This window comes from Lepisma saccharinum, chromosome 1 (assembly GCF_977018435.1).
Source record: "Lepisma saccharinum chromosome 1, izLepSacc3.1, whole genome shotgun sequence".
NCBI lineage: Eukaryota > Metazoa > Arthropoda > Insecta > Zygentoma > Lepismatidae > Lepisma > Lepisma saccharinum.
Window position 1 is genome coordinate 206,355,346 of NC_139229.1, and position 24,338 is coordinate 206,379,683.

General features: G+C 35.8%; 1 protein-coding gene across 1 annotated transcript in view; it reads right to left on the reverse strand.

Annotated features, from left to right (window-relative positions):
• Nucleotides 1-3,335: 3,335 nt before the first annotated feature.
• LOC145988514 (uncharacterized) overlaps nucleotides 3,336-24,338 on the reverse strand; it is a 28,456-nt gene continuing 7,453 nt past the window's right edge. The window contains exons 3-5 of the mRNA XM_083123403.1: nucleotides 20,500-20,603; nucleotides 16,200-16,377; nucleotides 3,336-3,529 (exon numbers count right to left, since the gene is read on the reverse strand). Of these exons, the coding sequence (XP_082979529.1) occupies nucleotides 3,336-3,529; nucleotides 16,200-16,377; nucleotides 20,500-20,603 (476 nt within the window). The remainder of the gene's footprint in view (nucleotides 3,530-16,199; nucleotides 16,378-20,499; nucleotides 20,604-24,338) is intronic.

Genomic DNA, 24,338 nt, shown 5'->3' on the forward strand with positions numbered 1-24,338 from the left:
GTGCGCGAAGAATTATAGTCGAAGGTTATTTTGTTTGTGGTCGCTCTATAGATACGATGAATTAAAATATGTTACGTCGTTTAATGCAGTATAGGTGTTGCTGTCTGCGCAGGTAAGAAATGACAGTTAAAAATGCATAAAATTAACGTATACAAACTTTCTCGTCCGTTGAAACAAAATTAGAGATAAAGCGTGTGCTGGTCGATCAACTCCAAATTTGTGAAAAAAAAAAACTATCACGTTTCAATGAAAGGGTCTCAAGTTCGATTTCCAGTATGCACATGCCATTTGTTGTCATTTCCCTGATTAGTCGTTTTTTAATTGCAGGCAGGGACGTCCAGAAGGGGAAAAGGGGTGGCATTTCTCCCCCTGGAAAATTTTTGTAAACCTAAACTATTTATTACACAAATATAATTTCATTTCAGTCACAGTAATTTATGGTAATTATTATAAAGGCGTTGCAGGGACATGCCTAAGTTCAAATTGAAGGATTTTTTTTTAGGAAATAACACTATTACAAGGGAAAATGTGCCTCGTTTGTCCCCTGGGAAAACATTATCTTGCTTCCGATCCCTGGAACAAATCCTGGCGACGTCCTTGATTTTCCAATGAAACCCCAAATTTATTTCATAAAGGCACAATTTATTGTAGTTAGTTTCAGTCCTAAATTTATTCGCACATCCCCACTATGAAAGAAAGTATATTCGCACAAACTGAATATGTGTCATATGACTTCAGTGAACCCCCAGGAAAATAATGCACGAGCCGCGCCTGCGAGGAAGGATAATAGCCTTCCTACTTTAAGTGTTACTGTCAAAGAACAAGTTTATTGTAGGAATGTATTATGTAACAGTAATCTCTTAGCTTAAATTGCTACATGATTTTGAAATACATATTGTGTTATGCAGCAGTATCGTCAATTAATTTCTGTATACACAAATCCAACCATGAACTGCTATATTATGCCAATATTCTCCCTCCCCTTCCAACATTCCTTACATATTTTTCAATTTCTCTCTCTCTCTCTCTCTCTCTCTTCCATTTTCCATCTCGTTTTTTTCCTTTATTTCTGTCCCTTTCTTTTTCTTAAGCTTAATTTGTTTCTGCCTGTCTCTATTTTATTTTCCTTTTATTATTCTTCCTTTCTCTCTCTTTCACAAACGTTTTTTTTACCTTTGTCTCTCCTAAAACGTTTTTATTTTACGATGACCCGTCTTCTCGATAGTGTCACTGCTGCCTCGTACATTTACTGAAGGTGACACATCCCACGTTATGCAGTTCAGTCCTGATTAGCCTATCGGAGAATAAAATAGGCCTTCGAATAAACTCTTGGAACGTTATCGATAGCCCGAAAAGCCATCACACAATTTTCAATATTCCTAGGTATATGCCACTAATGAAACAGAACTTTTTTTATTTTGACTCCCCTCCCCTTTTTGGAAAATTCTCTAAAGTATCCAGGCTTGTGTGCCATGTTTTAGTTCATTAAAATGGGGGAATATTTACTTCAGCGTGTAGTTTCCGATTCCGTGGAAAAAACTTATAGTGAGCTGTGATATGATAGACATCATGTAACATCATTACAATTCCACAACAGGCCAGGAGAGTTTGAATGCATTACTTGTTCTGATGTGTAATATCTGCATACTGCAGCACTGCCGTTCTGTCATTTCACGTGACTTTACATTGAAGTGATGTATTCACTTGGCCGGTTACACGTCATCGCACGCAAAAACTTCAACCGTTACCATGGATATGGGCCAGGGCTGGTATTACCTTTGTTGTAACAAAGGCCAGACCAGACCAGCTTGTAAAATCAGAAAGATAGTCAACTTCTCGTAGTATGTCCAAGAATTAAACAGTTTGTAAACGGTGCGCTCCTAGCGTATCCTGGTGGCAGGTTTCAAAGGTAACTCGCTTTCGTAGTTGTTTATCTCACATTCAGCTAGTGTTCTATTGCACACTTTCAGTCATTAGACACATGCTTGATAAATAAAATATTGAAGTGTACAAATATTGAACTTAAAAAATAGATTCTTAATTTTAGTACAAAGTTGTGGGTACTTTAATGTGATATTGATCAGCGGTAAGCTCAGCGTGATGGGGTGTTCGAGTCCGAGCCTAAGCAAGGGCATTCTTGATACTTATACTTAGTACATTGATGTAAAGTAGCATATGTTGTGCTTAGTCACTATGTGTATTTCCTATACATTAAACAGAAACTGTTATGTGATAGGGAGTGGGAAATTACAGCTATCTACAGTATATACAGGGTTTAACCAAAACATGTAGTTATTGAAGAAGTGAGATATGGTACTGGACTTGAGGTTAAAAGTACGATATGAGTAATTAAATTTGCACTCCTGGAATCAAATCCAGGACAAATACGCAGAAATCAATTTACATGTTATGCAATTAATACTTAGACACAGTGGTGTATGAGTCAACTCACCCCTACATGATACATACTCTAAACTCTTTGTTACAATTTCTCGCATAATAAAATACTAAGAACTGTAAAGAAAGAATTATGTATGTTAATATCAAATTCCTGATAAGGATGATACTTAGATTTAACTTTTTATTTCCCTAAGTAGTAGTATACTGGCTGTGCATATAATGATTTTCACACACTTTGTGTAGAAATAGTAGAAAAATCAAACGAAAAAGATAGTTTCCTTTAAAAATTGGGTGTAAACTGCAGGAACCAAGCTATAGATTCATATTCTGCTACTGATTTTATAAACGAAATCATGAGTTTTCAAATTTTTAACAATTAGATTTTTATGCGAGAAGTCACGCAACTTAAACTTAGTAATTAAAATTTCATCTAATTTCAAACAATTTTGTTGAGCGAGGTGTGTAACTCGTATAACTATGCATTTCCCTAACGGCACGAAATGTTTAAAAACAGAGATATAGAGAGGAAGAAGAAGAAGAAAGAAATTGGTACGGAAATTTAGTCCTCTGGTGTATCGAATAGAAGTGTATCTTCAATGATGTAATTATATAAGAATTGTAATAATAATAATAATAATTAACAATAAAATAAAAGTAATTGCTATTTGATTATATCCACTAATCAATTTTATACCATGTGCCTGATCCTTTCCCCCCTTACAAATTTTTTTAGCAACGTCCATGCTTCTTATGACACACATACGAATAGACACCCATCATAATCACATACAGCGTATGCAATATGGATAGAATTTTTGCAATGGAATTGCAACATAATGAATTACTTTTCATTAAACAATCTCACAATAAACAAATTTATTTCAACATATATCAAGTTATCACTACAACATATGAAAATCATATGTCCTTGTGGCTCAGAATTTGATGATGATTTTAGGTCCTGGGATGGTGGTGAGAGCCTCGCATGCTATTTCGGTTGCCGGGATGAGGACGGCGTACCCTGCAGCGTCGGCCACGGTCTTCGCCAGATCGCGAATTACGCTGTTGACTGTTGTGTCCACTACCTGGATTATTGGCTCCAGCAGGGCAACGTCAAGCTGAACTGGACCTAAATGAACAAAACAGAAGTTCAATAAATCAGAGTAATTAATTATCTACAATGACAATGTAAAATGTACCTAAATACAATAGTGTCCACATTGGATTACATCTGTTAGAAAATTGCGTTGGCTAAGGCAATAAAAAAATTCTGGCCAAGGTACTCCTCAAGTGTCAGCATCTTCTAGCGTTTTGAAAAGTCGGTACCACTGGCTTTAGTTTTAACACTTATTTTGAAAAATTTCCATCCTAAGTCTCCGAAATCTTCAAGTCTCACGATTTTTTTTTTTTGGGGTGGGGGGGATTTTTCTGTCTTAATGTGATCTGACAATTTACGTGAATTGTTATAGAGTTGAGTTTTACGTTGTTTCGTGAGGAAATTATACGGTTAAAGAAAAAAAAAATAGTGAACCAAGCTCAGATCTTGCTCGTGAGAGAAATGGATTATGTCGTCCAAGACTTACTTTATTGCTGTCATAAAGTTATTGACATATCATAAAATCAGTTTTTCGGTTCCTGATTTCAAAATCTTTTTTCGGTATCGATTCTTCCGTTAAACAATTTTTATCAATCAGAATTTGAATCAAAGCCGTTTGTTGTTTCTTCTTCTTGGTATTCTCGAGACCCTAAAAATGCGTTTTGTGAACTTAAAAATGTCATCGCTTATTTCAAACTGCAACTAAAATTCTGAATTGCATAACGTTTATGTCCAAAGATGAATTTCCCTTACTAATCTATCAGTGGCCTTGGATTATGTTTTTTCCGTGGTTTTCTTCAGATCACCTGGATGTTTGTTACCACCGAAGCTTTAGCAAGGATCAGGATCAGGATCACCCTTAAAGTTAATCCATCTTTCAGTCACAGTTAAGCCAATGGTGCGTAAGGGAGCCTTCAGTATGAAGCGACAGGCGACATGGTGATATAACACCTTAAGTAACAAGAGACAAGAAACATGAAGTCTGCTGAAAATCATTCACTGCGCACTCGCTACCACCAAATCGTGGCGACACGATGCACTCACGATATTGAGAAAATGGCCCAGCATGAACAATATAGGCAAGCTACAAGGGCATATTGTTGTGTCGCTTCGGTACGAAAAGTTGCATTTATTTCTGAGGGTTAATTTCTAAGCGACACTTGTCGCGTGTCGCGTCGGTCTGAAAGTTCCCTTACTGTGTTCATGGTAAGAACTATTCAATATATTGTCGTATGCTCATAAATGATAGAGCATCCAATTACACATACATACATTTTTCTTTAATATAAAATGTTATTAGTTTTGTTCGATACCTGGTGGAGGCACAAGTGGTTCGGATCCTACTTTAAACTGTAGGTCCAGTCCCGATTAGCCTTACTGTTCATAAAGTGGACTTGAAACACCAAATCAAAAAATCAAAATAAATAAGTTATTAGTCTTATTCTCACCTGTAAAAAGGTGCCGTACGGCGTACCGTTGTGTACTGCCATAAAAAAGCACCTTGTATGTATATATAGATTATGTGTTGATAACCGCCGCTACGCTTAAACTTGCAGAACGGTTACCAATGCAATCGTTATATTTATAACATATATAATACAGGCGCAGGAAATCTCACCACTTCCATCACCATTTTTAGTACTTATTGATTTTCGTTGCTATGGTTACAACAATTTGTTTTCTTCTTTTTCCTTTTTAGATACAAAGTCTTTTATAAAGCGCGATAGGAGCAATATAACAATATATATAAAAACAAACATGCATAAGTTAAAGCAACATTAATAATATAAATAACATTAACATTGAACATCACAGTTTGAGAATAGGGACAGTCTTAATCTCTCTCCTTCTCCTGGTAAAAAAGTGAACATAACATTTTTTTTAAATACCTAAGTTTTGAGTCCTCTTTTTAATATACACTCGACAGGATAATGAGAAAGTTCACTTAACATAATGAACCAATTCACAAATTTTCAATACTCTTTTTACTAAAGTTCTGAAAATGTCATCTTAGTGTCCGAATTTACATCTACTTATGCATCACTTCATAACAATTACATTAGTTTAAGCAATTCTTCAGGACAATTAAATTTCTTGATTTTTTTTATTTATTTACATTTTACTTGGGAGTTACCGCTAAGCAGTTTTTCCCATATCTACATATGTACTGTACATAAACTTACATTTTTAGTATATTATTATTAAAAGATACTATGAACAATTTTTTTTCTACTAAATAGTTAAGCCACATTTTCTAAAAAAAGATAACAATATATATCTAACTGTAAGGTTAGGTTCACAAATCAAAGATTCCAAACACTGAGGAAATGGAATTTCACAGTTTATAAGAGTTTTATAGAATGTCTCTCTTTCTTGTGTGTATCTATTACACTCAAATATGATATGGTGTATATCTTCCTTGTTGCCACATGTACAGTTTGGGTTTTGTACAATCCGGATTTTTTGTAAATGACTTTTAGTAGTTGTATGTCCTGACCTAATACGATTTAGTAATACTATCACATTCCGTGAACCTTGAACTTTTGTAAACCAAGGCCTCAGTCTATTGAAATTAGCTATCCTCTGATAAAATCTGCCTGCATTTTGGAATTCACCTTTGCACCATTCCGTCCAGTATTCCTTCAACTTTTTCTTCACCCTCGGTAGAAGGTCTGTGTACCAGGTTTTCAGCTCCAGTACAGGTTGAATTACCCTAGCTTGTTTAGCATACAAATCTGCCATATCATTTCCTAAATTTTGACAATGTGCTTTAACCCAGGTTAAATGAATTATCTTTCCCCTGCTCCTTAAATTTTGTAAAGTTTTTACACAGTTTATAATGTATGGGGAGCATTTAAATAATAAATCATAATTGGACTGAATTGAATATAATACACTTTTGGAATCCGTTAATATTAATATATTTTTTCTTCCAATTTATATGTATAAATTAGTGCTTGGTAAACTGCATAAGCTTCAGCTGTAAAAATGGAAAAATCTTCCGGTAAATGTATCATAATTGATTCCTTCTTCTGTACATCATAAACAGCACATCCTACATTTTGACTACTTTTTGAACCGTCTGTATATATAAAGTAATAATCTTTCCATCTTTCCATGTAATCATATTTTGTATATTGTTCAGGAAAATAAATATATCTATATTCACAAACGGGAAAATCTAGAGTATATATGGGCTTACTCCTTACTTTCAATAATTTTTGATGATCCTCATAGTACTCATTATATAATTGCACCCATCCTATATCTTCGCAGTTATTAATTTTGCCTGTATCATATAATTCAACCAAGTCGAATAGAATGTCGTTAAACGGATGATTAACTTCTGACATTGTTTTTAACAGATATTTAATAGACATTTCTCTTTTCCTATAACTTAAGTTCCATTCGCATGCTTCCATGTATACAGCAACATTGCGAGTACTCTTCATCAGTCCTAGACACTTTCGTAGAACTTTCCTCTGCATTACTTCCAAAGGTCGAAATACATGTTCCGAAATTGTATTAAAGACTATAATCCCGTATTCTATTGTTGGTTTGTAATAGTTTTTGTAAAAATTCATCATGGTACTAGGATGACTTCCCCATTTTGTTGTAGCCATAGAACGAAATACATTGTAAATTACTGTATATACTGTACTGTATGTATACTAAACAACTATGTGCCTCCCCCGTCAATATATTTGCATCACATTCACTACGTTTGGACTTATATCTTTCCTTAATACGTGCTTTGGCGATAAAACACTTATGTTTCCAGGGCACTAACTTTAAATCATCTGGCCAGTTAATTTTATTGATAATAAAATCCTTAATTCATGATGGAGGAAACGTTCATTAGGTGTGAAACCTTTTATTTCCGAAACTGAATTATTTAGAAGTCCTGTTACATGATTCAACTATTTTTCCCAGTCCTGATGATTTTGAGAAGTATATAATCGCAACAATCGTATTAACTCTTTGTTGTACCTTTCCACAGGATTTGCGAAAGGCGAATAAACTGATGTGGTGATATGTTTTATGTTACTATCATCCATATATAACTTCCACTCTTGCGATTTAAATTGGGAACCGTTGTCTGACAATATAACCTTACATGCCGGATAGTGATAAAAATATTGGAGCTTGAATTTGTTAATTATTTCACGTGACGTTGCCTTCCTTAACGGATATGCCATTAAAAATTTGGACATCGTGTCAAATAATGTTAATATGTAACTATATCCTTGTGAATTGGGTAACGGTCCAACAAGGAGTAGTAGAATATACATGCAATTCAGCCTTATTAATTTCTGTGTAAGCTTGTTTAATTTACGCGCATGATAAACAGTCGTTCAAAAACTGCTTGATACTAAAGTTCAAATCACCAACCCTGAGACCTTCTGTAAACAAAACCACCTGCATGCAGAAAGCATTGCAAACTCATAGAAGTAAAATAATCCACACGAAAATCCAGCGTTGTTACAGGATTCATTACGTAAGGTAAAACAACGGCCAATTTGTAGTATGGGATACGCTGCCGCAAATGACGTCTCACTTTAAAGCCTATGCTCTTTCTTTTGTACTTATTGCTTAACTTTTGTGGTTAACTCTTTGCACCAGTAATCATTTCCCATAAATTTGGCTTCTTTCTTGCATGCAAATTGAATATATTTTACTTGCATTTCTTTAGACAAAATGATATAACATGGTAATGTATATTTCTAAGGTTTGATATATGTAGATAGGAGTGTATTTGAAATTTGTTTGTAGATTTCATGTAAATTGTATCTTATGTAAATAAAATATATAATGGGCATAAACAGCCGTATGCAATGCTGTAAGTCCAATAAATATATTGATGATAATGATCAAAACAAGACAAAGGAAGTTCGTAAATTTATTGCGGTTGGAAACTTTGACAAGCATCCTAATAACGATTTTTGTTCCGCCAAATATAGTGCACTTCGTAAAATAACTTGGTGACATGGCAAGGCAAGATAAGTGTGAACATTTTGTAGGAATATGCATTGTAACTTTCAATGAGCTTAGAGATTTGTGTACATAATGATATTTTATAACATTGGTTATTTTCTAAAAATAATTATGTGAACAGCAAAGAAGTAGTGCCACTTTCAACATGGCGAGTTCTATGCGGTAGTCAGCGGTCATGAATCAGCTGACGCGGAGTGATACATCGAATCGGTGAGACGGTTTGTTTACAGAAGGTCTCAGGGTTGGTGATTTACACTTTAGCTTTCATTTAGGCCAATAATAAGTATAAACTCCTGCACTTATTAAATAGTTTGTAGTATCCAAAATGACCTTGTGAGTCATGTAATTTATAAGGAATTTTGGGCACAACAACCGTAAGCACTACAAGTTTCCAATTATCCTCTTTCAAATGCTTCAAGAATAATATATTATTTTGAATCGAATATTGCCTTTTTATATTCCTTGACAAATTCTCACTTTGTAACTTTTGTACAATGGCACTGCAATAAAAATCCGAATTTTGACTTTCTTGCCAAAATGTGCTTCGTCAAGAAAATCAAGACTTATGTTATTTACATATACAGGGCGTCTCAAAAGTAATAGCGCAAACTGACACAGGTGAAAGTAGACGATAATATAAGCAAAAAAGTCTCAGTAAACATGGCTCTGCAAACGAGATGTTTTCGAGATAATTGCGAATGTGTGATTACAAGCCGCCACTGACTTCATTGTTTGTAAACGTCGTCCTAGTTGGTAAAATGCTAATAATGTGTGCGAATGTGTGGGTACAAGTCGTCACTGACTTCAGTGTTTATAAACGTCGTCCTAGTTGGTAAAATACCATTAATACAGTATGAAAAATCAGGAGATCTCATTGCTTTTATTGAACATTCTACTTACTTTAACAAGGAATACAGCACTACTTTAGTATGTTCTACGTTACAATTACTGTACACTCGGACCTGTTAAAGGAGGTGTTCAAAGTGTCGTCCTTCCATCTGGATGCAATACTGTACGCTATTCCTTATTGAGTTTCGAATTCTTTCGAACACCCCCGGATCATTTCGGAATTGGTCACAAGCATGTACAATTCTCTGTTCCAGTTCTTCAACCGTGTCAACGGGAGTGTTGTACACTACGCTTTTGAGGTGACCCCAGACACAAGAATCCAAAGGATTTAGATTCGGTGACCTTGGAGGCCACGGTACAGGCCCGCCTCGACCTATCTATCTTTGATGATATCTGTGTGTTAGATGTCGTCTCACAGCAGCAGAAAAATGTGCCGGTGCTCCATCATGCATGTACCACATACTCTGACGTGGATCAAGTTGAACATCCTCAAGCAATCCTGGAAGATCATGCCGCAAAAACCGAAGGTACCTCGGTCCATTGAGTCTTCTTGGAAGAATGTGTGAACCACACATCATTCAATGAGAAACGTTGCTGATGTGGTGCCTCATGAACAGCATGTGGGTTTAGTACACTCCAAAAATGAGAATTATGAAAATTAAAAATACCATCGCGTGTGAACCCCGCTTCGTCTGTAAATAAAATGTTACTTGCAAAACGAGGGTTGAGTACAACCTGTTGTTGCATCCACTAACAAAACGTCACTCTAGTAACACAATCCGTATCACTGAGACACTGAACTCGTTGGAGGTGGTAAGGGTAGTGTGAATTGCGATGTAAAATTCTCCATACACTACTGCGGCTTACATGCACTTATGCGGCAATTCTCCTCGTCGAGTTTCCTGGAGAGTGTTCTTTCTACTGCTTCCAACCCCATATCCTCAACGTCAGGCGTAATGCGTGCAGGTCTACCTGCTCTCCTACCATGTTCGAAGCTCCCATGTTATTTGAGGCGCTGATGTACCCTAGTAAATGTGCGACTCTCGGGGTGCCTTCGAGCAGGGAATTTTTCTTGGTACAAGCGTGCAGCCTCCCGTGTATTCCCGTTAGCCTAACCATGCACAAAATGCATATCCGCATACTCTTCGTTGCTGTAAGGTTCCATTTTCACTATGCAGTCCAGCACAACTGACGTGACTCCCACAGTACGATTAGACAGTGTACTGATTGTACCCATTCAACGTCACCTCTCGGAAATGTTCTGTTTGATTGCAACGCCACTTCTCGGAAATGTTCTGTTTGATTACAACGCCACATCTGGGAAACGTTCTGATTTGTAAACAAAGAGCAAACCTCGGACCGCGCAAGGAGTAAAGCACTCGGTGTTTACAAAATACAATCAATGACGGCTTGTAACCACACATTCGCACACATTATTAGCATGTTACCAACTTGAAGTCAGTGGCGGCTTGTAATCACACATTCGCGACTATCTCAAAAACGGCTCGTTTGCAGAGCCATGTTTACTGACACTTTTTTTGCTTCTATTATCGTGTACTTTCACCTGTGTCAGTTTGCGCTAATACTTATCAGACACCCTGTAGTTCTGATAGAGTTGGAAAACCTGTACATAAATCAGGATATCTACTTAAAGTATCTGCAGCTTCATTAGATTTTCCCGGCACGTGATGTACAGTATAATCAAACATTTGTAATTTCAAACACCAACGATTTAATCGTGGATTCAAAGTTTTAGTAGATTCTAGCCAAGATAAGGATTGATGATCAGTAAGCAATTTCACCTCAGTTCCAGCCATATAAATGTAGAATTTTTCAAAAGCGAATAATATTGCTAAGCCTTCAATCTCGTCAGTATTGTATGATAACTCATTGACTTTAACAGATCTGCTAACGTATTAAATTATACGTTGTCCTTCTTCAGAATATTCAGTTGAGTCTTTCCATAGAACCGTCTGTATTGACATTGAAAGGCTTCGTGATTGGCCCCTCTGAAAGAAAGCAGAGAGAACAAGGCACTTCCATCCGCTCCCTTAATTTAAATTAGTTGTTGATTGGGAAGATGTTCCAATACCAGATTGTCGTGCTTCTTGATACATTTCCAGAAGGAGAATTTGATATTCCAGAAGTCGTAGATGCATTTTGTGGTTGTAATGAAGTCACATTAACAGGTTGACTGTAAGTAGAAGCGACAGCAGGCTCACTTGAATATTGCGCTTGCCTATTGTAGAAAATCCTACGTACTATTAGGTACGTAACTGAGAAGTTAATCCTGATTATAATTCCTGTTTTGTAATGCAACCGGACATACCAGAATATGCATTATTTCTTTGGAATCTGAAATTATTTCTGTTATTGTATGAAAATCCTGAATAACCTCGATTATTTGTACGTCCTCTAAAACCTCCATTGCTATCTCTAAACCGCCCATATCTTGAGTTAGTATTGCCAAATTCATTAGTAAAGGGTACTTGATCATCCATCGACGAAGTATAAGTAGAAGACGAGCAAGTTTTTTTGTTGTGTATAACATTTATTTGCTTGACAAAAAATTTGATATCATAATTTCAGAATTCTTGTTGTGTTTATTAACCTTATTATTATTATCAGTTTCTTCTGGTAGGAAAATAAATTCTCTTCTGCTAGTTCGGACAACATCAAATCTCCTTAACATAGTTGTGAACTGGTCCATAGAACGTATCTCATGACGAGTTATGTTATTAGCTTTATTATTTCGTAACTGGCTAATAACTAATTTAATAATATCCAATTCGTTTGGGTTCTCAACTAAATTGCAATAATTGGAATATGTTTTCAACGCGAAACTTTCTAAATCACCATGTACTGCACGATCATAACAGTTGGGCTGAAAAGTTCGTAGGCTAACATAGTAAAAAATATTTTTTTGACAAAATTCGATTTTATTATTCAATATAGTTGCCTTCGAGGGCGATACAACGATTATAGCGGTCATACAATTTTTCGATGCAATTTTTATAGTACGATTTCTCTTTAGCCTCAAAATAGGCCTCAGTTTCGGCGATTACCTCTTCATCAGTGCTAAATTTCTTTCCAGCGAGCATTCTCTTAAGGTCTGCAAACAGGAAAAAGTCACTGGGGGCCAGATCTGGAGAATATGGTGGATGGGGAAGCAATTCGTAGTCTAATTCATATAATTTTGTCATCGTTTTCATTGATTTGTGACACGGTGCATTGTCTTGATGAAACAGCACTTTTTTCTTCTTCAAATGGGGCCGTTTTTTCGTGATTTCATCCTTTAAACGCTCCAACAACGCTATGTAATAATCGCTGTTGATGGTCTGGCCCTTTTTGAGGTAATCGATGAATATAATTCCATGAGCATCCCAGAATACTGATGCCATAACCTTGCCAGCCGACTGTTGCGTCTTTCCACGCTTTGGATTCGGTTCATCACGTGCAGTCCACTCGGCTGACTGTCGATTGGACTCTGGAGTGTAGTTATGGAGCCATGTTTCATCCACTGTAATATATCGACGGAAAAATTCGTGTTTATTACGGTTGAATATCGCTAAACATTGCTCCGAATCATCAAAACGTTGTTGCTTTTGATCGATTGTGAGCACGCGCGGCACCCATTTTGCACACAGCTTTCGCATGTTCAAATATTCATGCACAATATGTCCAACACGTTCCTTTGATATTTTTAAAGTCTCAGTTATCTCGATCAACTTCACTTTACGATCATTTAAAATTATTTTGTGGACTTTTTTGATGTTTTCGTCGGTAACAGCCTCTTTGGGGCGTCCACTGCGTGCATCGTCTTCGATGCTCATTTCGCCTCGTTTAAATTTAGCAAACCACTTCTCAACGGTTGATTTTCCTGGTGCAGAGTCCGAATAATGTTTATCAAGCCAAGCCTTGGCTTCAACAGTATTTTTTTCGACAAAAAGCAATGCTTTATTAACACACGAAATTCTTTTTTATCCATTTTTTCACAATAACAAAAGCTGCTTCACTCACAATGCTATATCTCACGAACTAATTATCCGGCAGCTGTGAAATTTATACACGTATCTTTTGAAGGTTAGTACTAAGTAAAAATCACATGGATTTAATTCTAGTAACGCCATCTATGAGTCAGCCTACGAACTTTTCAGCCCACCCGATATTTCCTGTGCCTTAATACTGACAACTGAGACTGTATTATTTCCGGACTTGCAAACTGTTTCATGAATTCCCGTTGAAAATGATCATATCAAGAAAACATACGCTTCTGAGTTCTATACCAGTATGCAGCTCGATTGGTGAAACTGCAGAATACTCTGTAGCCTTTTGTTAATTGTAATGTCCATAAGATCAAGCATAGAATTAAGGTGTTCTAGATATTCTCGAGACGATTGGTCTTCTATTTTCCCAGAAACTTTGGGTAAATGAGACAGTTCATTTATCTTCAAATATCTGCTTCCTCTATCCCAAACAGTAATTACAGGTAAAGACGTTGGAGAAATACAACGATCACACTGACTTTGTGGATTATCACAGTACGTAATTGTTATTTGTATTTGCCTCATTAACACCAATTTCAGCATTTCGACAACTTGTGCCAGTCATTAATTACATCAGGTCTTTCAACTTGGAACCATGGTCTGCAGGTCTCATTCTGCAAGGAAGAAATATGAGAAAATCCGCACGTTTCGCCAGGAACATTAAGATGATCAACAGGATGGTTAGGTTCTCGAGAGCATGTACACATCTGGTTCATGTAACTATTTTCACGATCAACAGTACAACATTGTTGAACATTAGAATGTTTATCAAAAATTTGTAACAGTAGAATCCAGTCTAGAAGTTGTCTGCATGTTAATCGCATGATTATTTGTGTCTCTAAACCATACACTATTAGGTGACACGCGCATTATTTCGATAAGGTTCCTTATTGCAGGTTGAAAGAAATCTTTTGTTTCGCTTCCAACTAACACGATTTCGAACATTGGGTTCTTCAAACATTGTTTTCACATGTGTTGTTGAAGATTCACCAGCAGAATAACTAGATGAACTAGTCACTCCCGAGTCAACTGCATTTCTAGCCTTTTCATGTGATGTCTTAATTTGAGAAATATTATGTGCAAGGGGAGGTTTCAGCTTTTTTTTTGTGTTGCGTTGAAAATTTGCATAATTAGTTTGTAAAACGTCAACACGAGATTCTATATGTTGCAACCTGTTATGATAATCAGTAATATACGTTCCGAAATGTACATTTTCACTACCAGCAACTTACAAATATGATCCGTTATTTGGAATGAAAATTCTGTGATAGATTTATCGTGATCACTAACCTTGTCTCTTGTATCTACTGTATAATCAAATATTTATTTGTTAAAATTTGTTGCCCTTGCACTTCTTGTTCTGCACAAACTTGAGAAATGTTGCTATTAAAAATACTTTCCAAATGTTCGTTTTTCTTAACACATTCAGAAGCTATTGAATCTATATGTGATTTAACATCAGAAGTCAAATTATCCAAGCTTTGGTTAACAGCATTAATTTCTTGATGAAACAATTCAAATTTCGAAGTTAGGTTACTATGAATTGCTCAAACTGAGATTTAATATCCTTGTTAAATTGTGAAAATTCTTGCTTTGATTGATCTAACTGTAATTTCATATCCTGTTTAGTAAGATCCATTCGTGATTTTAATTCCTCATTAGTCTGTTCTAACTGAGATTTTATAGATTCTTCAGCATTAGACTGTTCTAACTGGGACTTCATATCTTCATTAGAAGCAACCATAAGTAATTGAATACTCTTAAAGTACTTAATAAATCACCAAAATTCGGGTTAAGAAGTTCTAGATAGGCTGGCAAACTAAAAGGATAATAATCTGGCTTGCAACTTTTACAATAATAATTTTCCAGTGTAGTCGAATAGATTGTCCAGTGAGTGACTCTAAGTTTAAGACAAGCTCGTATGATGCCATGACGAGCACTGTGTACATTGAACATACCTCAAATCCTTATGAGGATAATTGCAACAAGCTAATTTGTCAGGTTTTGAAGCACAAATATCATGTTCTGTGATATTCGTAATACTGGAAGCGACTACATGTTTACCAGCATCAAAGTAAGTAGTCATTGTATTAGACTGAATGTTTGTTTCCTTACGCGATGATTTAGATTTACTTTGTTTTACCTTTTCAATATGAACTTCACACATATGTTACACAAGGCACACTGAAGATTGTGATGTAAGTCTTACTTCAGCACATGACAAAAATTCTGTTCCGTTGCAACAGACATTCTTACCACTGTCAGAAAATTGCACTCTTTTTTAATAATCCTGGCTTCTGGGTCGCCACTTTTGATAACCGCCGCTGCGTTTAAACTTGCAGAACGATTACCAATGCAAATAAAATTGCGGTAAATAACGATAATCGTTATATTTATAACAAATATAATACAGGCGCAGGAAATCTCACCACTTCCATCACCATTTTAGTACTTATTGATCTTCGTTGCTATGGTTTCAACAATTTGTTTTCTTCTTTTTTTCTTTTCAGATACAAAGTCTTTATACAGCGCGATAGGAGCAATATAACAATATATATAAAAACAAACATGCATAAGTTAAAGCAACATTAATAACATAAGTAACATTAACATTGAACATCACAGTTTGAGAATAGGGACAGTCTCAGTGTGCAACCACAACCTTTTGTAGTGAAGTATATAAACTATTCTTTCTTATGAGAGTGTGCACACGTATAACAACAGGGAGAAAAAATCGTAAGAAAGCTTCCACATTGTACAATTACGACAGGATTACCTTAATACTCCGTTATGACCTATAAGAAACCACTTACTCGCGTTTAGAAAGCTGCACTGTCCATCTCTGAGATAACCTGTCCGACTGTCAACAACCATGGACATTCCGATTTTGTTATCTGCCATTCTACCCTTGACGTCAGCGCTTCTTCCCTGGTAGTCTACTTTCACGTTTACAGGAAGATCTGCTGTCTTCGCTAGTAGCGACAATCTGGCCTGCAATGTAAATTAATTATGTAAAATGTATTATATCAAATCAAATTAATTTTAAAAGTAAATCCCGTGTGTTCACTGGGCCTTGAATGATAACAAAGAAACCAATCAGCTAGTCTATGGAGACTGTAACTCAATAGTGAAAAATAATTTAGTCTAACAATGAAATTATATGAACCATAATGTAATGAAAACAGTAAAAAACGGTAAGTGGGAGTCACATGATTTATTTGTGAACACACAAATATTATTATTTATTTTCACGGTGCCGATTAGCGGTATGTTATCAGTCCATCCACAATTCCACCCATCGCAGTTGTAAGTACCTTAAGGCGCATCCCCACTATGCCAGCTGGCAAGGCCGTGCGCAAAGGTCGTTCTGCTGCCGAACTCTATACACGTCCCCACAGCACTGCGGTGTAGAGACGTGCATCAGTCTGGATGGACGGCTTGTTGGCAGCTCACGTAAAATACTCCGTTAAAAGGAAATAAATAAAACAGTTTTTTGTATTAAACATGTTTTAATCAAACACACAAAAACATGTTTTAAACAAATGAAGCTTTAAAACAATGCTAAAAAGATTTATTTTCTAATAATGACGATTAATAAGGAATATGTTAATCATCCAAGGAATGACTGTCTCCAGTTATAAAGTAAACACTTAATTAACTTCTTAAAATACGTATTTACGCATGCAAGCTGTTCGAGTTGTTGTTGTAAGTCTACTTTCTGCACAGTAAGGCTAATCGGGACTGGACCTACAGTTTAAAGTGGGATCCGAACCACTTGTGCCTCCACCGAGTATCGAACCCGGGACCCCTTGATTACAAGGCAATGACGCTACCACTGCACCATAGGAGAGGCCCTAAAAATTGCATCAAACAAGCAAGCTGTTCGAGAAAGATAAAGTAATCCACAGTATCCACGCGTTAGCGACACTGCTTTCTGAAATACATTCATCGTGAATGCAACAAAATACTGACATTAACACTAGAGGCACGTATCTAGAAATATGTTTCGGTAAGAGTGTCCGAAGCAAGTGTCTCAAAATAAAAATAATAAGGTTTAAACTAAAATAATTATATTAAATTAATTCAAATATTCAAATCAATATTATATTTTTATTACATGAATAGGTAAAAGGACAGCATAAGAATAGTGAAACAGCACGTATTCACTGTTTTGCTTAAAAATGTATAATGTATAAAAAAAAACTTTGGCAAGGAACAAGGAAATTAATGTCAGATAGATAAACAATTGAACATTTATTGAACATAAAAAATGTTAGATCCAGTTGACGAAAAGTAAAGTTCTTGGTAATAATTTATGTACAGTATGATATTATAAGTAGTAATAAATCTTGCATAAATATTATTTGGTACTATAATTCAAAGTCGTATGATCCCAATATAATCATTGCCTTCCAATAAGTTTGGCGGAAATAAATAACCCTGGATTAAACAAGTATATTTTCATTATTTAATTTGAGTTATTTTTTTTTCAATATTTCATTTTTGTACTTAGTAAGTCTTTCGGGAGGTGGGGATTTTTTATTCCATTATTTAATTTTTGTACTTACGTTAGTAAGTCTTTCGAGAGGTAGGGATCAGGACCCCCTAGACCGCCCTCCTAAGTACGCCCTTGATTAACAGCTATGTGCAGCGTGTCCAGTGCGAGACAAATCTGTTTCATATGTATACTATTCAATTTTATAAATGTTTTCAACACTTGTAAAAAAAAAAAAAAAAGAAAACAGAGCCAGGTGTTTTAAACGTGACCCACAGGTACTCATTACGATATGTTTCTTTGTAACTGAATATATATTTTCAGCCACAATAAACAAAATGACACGGATTGTATAAAAAGACAAAGTTACAAAACACGCAAATAACCAAAGAATCAAATATCAAGTAATATCAAAATGTGTTTTAATCAAGTCTAAAAAAAAGTTACAACACTATATTTTAAACGTTTCAAACATTTGTAAAAATCAATGTTGTGTATTTTAAAGGTTTAAAATAAGTTATCAAAATTGTTTTAAAACAAGTCTAAAAAACGCTACAACAATGTGTTTTAATCGTTTAAACATTTGTAAAAAATAATGACACGTGTTTTAAAGGTTTAAAATAAGTTATATGTTGTTCTATATTTCTACAGGGTGGCTCAATAAGTCACTTAACACCCCCGGTACAAGGCCACTGCAGCGCGCAACATGAAAATGGTGATGACCAATCTTTATCAGGCCAAGGGGGAACCACATTGACGCCACCCACACGGTCGGCAGCCATCTTGAATTCAACTTCAGAATTTTAAATGGGAAGGGGGTCGTGCGACATATCAAAATGGGCTATAATTTCACGAAAAATGCAATGGTGAAGGTTTTTTCGACGTATCTTTAACCAGTAAATGTTATGACTGAATTCTTGTACCAATTAGCTCCTTTTCGAGGTGTTAGAAAAATGCCTTAAAATTTGTTTAGCGCATCGGTAATGCATCGAGATCAAAGTGACGTCTAGGGAGAGACGTTCGCATGCCATTGCACATTATTTTAATCGGATACATCCATTAAGAGCTGCTCATTATGAATGGTTGTCGCGAACAATTTACAGTGTGACGCTTCCATTGAATTAAAAGTCCTTCACAGTGACAAGGCTAATGTTTATGTTCAGAAGGAAGTTTATAAACAGAATATTCGATGCTTTTTATCTGATAACCCATTTTTGACAGATCAAAGCTGAATGGTTAGTGTTGGTAAGTTAATGGTGTGACGTGCTGTGTGGAACACGATTGGTTAGTCAATTTTCCATCAACGGAACCTTAAATGCTTAGGGCTACTTGGATTTGTTAGATAAACAGTTTTTTTCATCCTTGCTTATGGAAGAAGGTACTTTTTACAGAGTTTTATCAATAGGGAAGAACACCAGAACACTTATGGGAACCTTATGAACCAGTTTTTGTCCAAAGTTAGTTATCAGATAAAAAGCATCGAATATTCTGTTTATAAACTTCCTTATGAACATAAACATTAGCCTTGTCACTGTGAAGGACTTTTAATTCAATTGAAGCGTCACACTGAAATTCTAGCCCATTTTGATATGTCGCACGACCCCCTTCCCATTTAAAATTCTGAAGTTGAATTCAAGATGGCGGACATCAAGATGGCCGCCGACCGTGTGGGTGGCGTCAATGTGGTTCCCCCTTGGCCAGGCAATGATTGGTCATCGCCAATTTCAAATTCCATGCTGCAGTGGCCTTGTACTGAGGGTGTTAAGTGACTTATTGAGCCACCCTGTATAATGCTGTAACTTGCGAGTCCGTCCACTCCTTCACGCCACTCCATGATCGAAAGTTGAAGAAACAAGAACTAATCCTTCCCAAGACACGCTCGGCGCCAGTCTTTGCGTCCCCCGCTTCGAGCGTCGGCAAGATTCCCTGTGAAGGAAACAGCTACTAGAATGCGCGTCAAATCTCCTGCAAATGGCGATAGCCAATAGCAGCGCACTGCAGCGGTGCCATGTCGAAATCTCATACGGAAAAAGAGACAGCGTGGTTGAGCGAAACGCCTTGTCAAGGAGAGCACAGCAACGCCGCACGTCTGCGATTCGCTGGTGCTGTTCAGCCGTTCAAGGCCATATGCAGGAGATTTGAAGCGCACTTTAGTCCGCTACCACCTGGTAGCTATAGTGGGGACGCGCCTTTAAGTACCTGTACATTTATTTCTGAAAATAATGGTTTTTGAATCATTATATTGGAAATTACAGAACAGAAGTAACATCAATTTTCATAAATGTCTGAAAACGCTATAATCAATGCACTCGGCTAGTTAAAAATGTCCGCCAGATCCAAAAGCAAGGAAAAAAATGTTACCAGTTTAAATTAATCTTTTAAAATGGTGAAATGAAAATCTTGGGTTGAAATCGTATGGAATGACCCGAATAATAATAATAATAATGAAATAACTATGGTAGTACATATATTTGCAGAGAAGAGGACATTTTTCTTTCTTTGCTTGGGAAGGAATTTAGATAGGAAATCAATGAAAATTCCCCGACTTATCCTCAATTCGATCACTAATGATATAATAAAAACAATAATCCTAAAAGTAATATAGAAAACAACTTTACATTATTATCGGCCGTTTTACTGCAGTGGCAGTTTTCTGCCCGTCTTAGATTGGAGATTCTCGACACACGACCACCTAATAGACTGAAAGGACCGCGAGATATTGCTGTAAAGAGAATGCATTACAATTAAGATTATTAAACTTTAAAAATATATACGAAAAATAATACTTATTTATTTATTAAAAAAATAACACAGAGCACAAATTGCCATTTTACGATCAAATTGTCAACAATGAATAGAACAAAGTTCAAAATGAGAAAATAACACAAAAAGATTATCAATAATAAATTGATGTTATTCACCAGCATTTGTTCTTATGGAAGATCGAAAGGTATATCAACACTTGTTGGGAGGTCATTATATTGGAAGTTTATAGAAGAGGGGTCTTTATTTCAATTTCTAGTCTAGGCTTTTCTGTGTAAAATAGGCACTCGAAAGTGGAATTCCTGAAGGAGTGTGTTGCACCTAATTTTGCCATTGAAAATGTTTGCATAGATAATTGAAAGCATTCAGCAAGCTGCGCTGATAGGGAGTCTGTAAGTTTAGAAGGATAGTACCAAGACCATCTTGAGGTTCAGGCCACAGAGCTCAGTCAAGACGTCATCATCTGGAGGCGATCTTCTTAACGCTGTAAACCCCTTGTCGTAATTTACCGTAGAGAATTAAGGTATATTTATTTCTTTTATGAAGTTAAATTTTGACATTTACCCTCCAGACGAATATAGTTAGAAGAAAAAATATAATATTGAATATTTACACCAAAATTTTTATTCAGGAAGACACTATGGCCACCACAAAAATTCCTACCACAGCACAAAGAAAGAGTTGAAAATAGTTAGAAACTTCCTGGCGGAAAATTTTAAAAATTGTATATCTTTGAAAAATATTATCGGGAATATTTGTCAGGTACAGTAAAACTTGTAAACCGCTTTTGTATGAATTTTTGTATGTAAAATCAATTGATTAAATCAGAACCCCCCATGTTAGGTTAACCGTAAACTTTCCAAGTTACCTAATCAATTAAATTGTCTTTAACTTTCTCCAAAATTAATCAACCAGATAATGAAGATATTTTGCGTAGCTATACAATCTCAATACAAAAACTTAATTTCTTTAACCTTTCAGCAAAAGCGAATGAAATTGGTACAAGGGCAATGTTACATATCTGTTAATAAAGACTAAACCTAAATCATTTGTCACATTGTAATTTCGATCCTATTGACTTTATTGAACGAAAGATAATTTCATTAAAAAAAGCAGATTAATATATCGATCTTAGAGTTCACTTGGGAAATAAACATTTGGAATATTTCCTTAAACTGTTAATAAAATCGTGAAGAATGTTAATAAATTATGAAACAATAAATTTGAAAATAAGATCCTTAGGAAAATCTTTGGACCTAAAAGGGATGAGGAGACAGGTGAGTGGAGAAGGTTACATAATTTAGAACTACATAATTTGTATTCATGTCCAGATATTATTAGAATAATTAAATCAAGAAGACTTAGGTGGGCAGGCTATGTGGCACGAATGGGAGAGGAAAGAGGAGTTTACAGGATTCTTGTTGGGAAGCCTGATGGTAAGAGACCTGTAGGAAGGCCAAGACGAAGATGGAGGGACAACGTTGAGATGGACCTAAGGGAAAAGAGTAGGGATGGAAAAGAGTATATAGATCTTGCTCAAGATAGGGAAAGATGGAAGGCCTGTGTTGCTGCAGCCATGAACCTTCGGGTTTAAGAAGGCTAAAGAGTTAGTTAGTTAGTTAGTTACTGATTTAATAATCAAAGTTACGAACATTGAAGCTTGACAAAGACAAAAAATAAAAAGCAGTTCATATGAAACAGTTTTATAAAATTTAATACATTTGTAGTTCATATTAACATAGCTAGGTAACAAAATGCTTTCTGTGTGAAAACATTTGTATTTGAAACATAAATAATATGTTCCTGGATAGTTTTACACACAAATATTTGATCGAAGTTTTTGTTACACATTGCACCCTTGTATTTGAATGCACAACATATCTTCCATTAGCCTCCGATTAGCATAAAGAAGCATAAAGCGGGATAAAATAAGAATGTAAATATACACATGTATCAACTTTGCCCCGTTGTATAGATTTCTTTCATTAAGCATATTTTGAAACTGAAAATTTGTGTAAATAATATGAATATTTTATCGAATGCTTGCATAAAATGTGCAGCAACAAACTGTTTTGGTAGACACGAACGTAGCTAATATTTTAAACGTTGACTAAATCTTGAAACAAATTAATTTGTAATCATAAGCAATAATCTTAACGTTAACCAATGTTTGTAATTCAGGGTAAATTATTTGATATTTCTAAAGAAACATTGTTGACAAGAGATAAAACATGACCACATTTAAGAGTAGGTATATTAGATGCCTATTCCGGACACATGAAATGTTTACATCCTGAACTATTACTCTTATTTATTTATGAGCATAAAACCTTTGTTACTTAACTTGTATCTTTTCGTAGGAACCAAATCACATGGAATTTCCCTAAACATTTCTCATTTTCAGCAACTTCTTGAAGAAATGTGAACGTTACTCTTACCTTTTTCATCATAATTGCATCTGCAATTGAGCACATAACACTTATACACCATAACTCTTGCACATTTAAGCATATTTATACGTCATGTAAACTCTATTACAGTTCTTAAATTTGCATTACAGTTCCATATTCACTAAAAAGGTCCAACATTGATTCCGAAGAAGCAAATCAAACATGGCGGTTATCTCGCCTCCAGTTGATGACGCTTAGTCACGTGCACGGAGCAAGCCATGAGGCTTTCAGATAGAGAAGGTAATGATAGTACGGGAGCGTGCTGAAAAGTAATGCCTCCTATTTTTTTGTGACGGTGTAAAGACATTTTGGTCGGTTAGTTGGTATTTTAAGTCCACTTTATGCACAGTAAGGCTAATTGGGACTGGACCTACAGTTTAAAGTGGGATCCGAACCACTATGTGCCTCCACCGGGTATCGAACCCGGTACCCCTTGATTACAAGGCGACGACGCTACCACTGCGCCACCGGGCAGGTCCTAAAGACATTTTGGATTTTGAGCAACCATGCATTGTACTCTTCAGACTTTCCCCTTTTTCCAATCCAAGTTTCAAACTTCTATCACCAGGGGTTGCTGAACTAGAGCGAGGAAAATGGCGGCATGTAACCATACTATGTCGGTGCACCTGAAACTGTGTGTGGTGACCGAGTTTCTAACTGCAGAAAATGTGTCCCCCAATTGACATTCATCAGAGAATGAAGGCTTTTTATGGCAATGAATGTGTAACGTCAGTACTGTATGATGTTGGGCTGTCCATGCTCACAATGAAAACCCCTGCCGAGGAACTCTCAACTATTGCAACTTAGCTGTAAAAAAGGCTCATTTACTCATATTCTACACGCTCAACCTCAACTGCATAAAGCAGGATCTACCATACAGAGGGACAGTGAAAGCAAGCTGTTATCAGAGTCCATTATTCTAGGAAATTAGTTACGAATTCAAAACCAGAAACTTAGATCTTTTCCTTTTTATTTTAACAGTGCAAAGGTACTTTTATAGAATGGTAACAATCAAAAAGTAAATATATTCCCTTTCTTTATATATCCATAATCACACAACTGTATGATATGCAACTTAAATTTATATTCTACAACTTAAATTGACAAATAATTAGGGGTCAATGCGTGTATAGTGAATGCGGCCATACGACCGAGAATTCTAAGAATAGGTTCCTCAATACCCAAACTAATATTAATTTAATTAAAAGTTAGAATAACAAAAACCTAATATAGGGTAAAGAAAT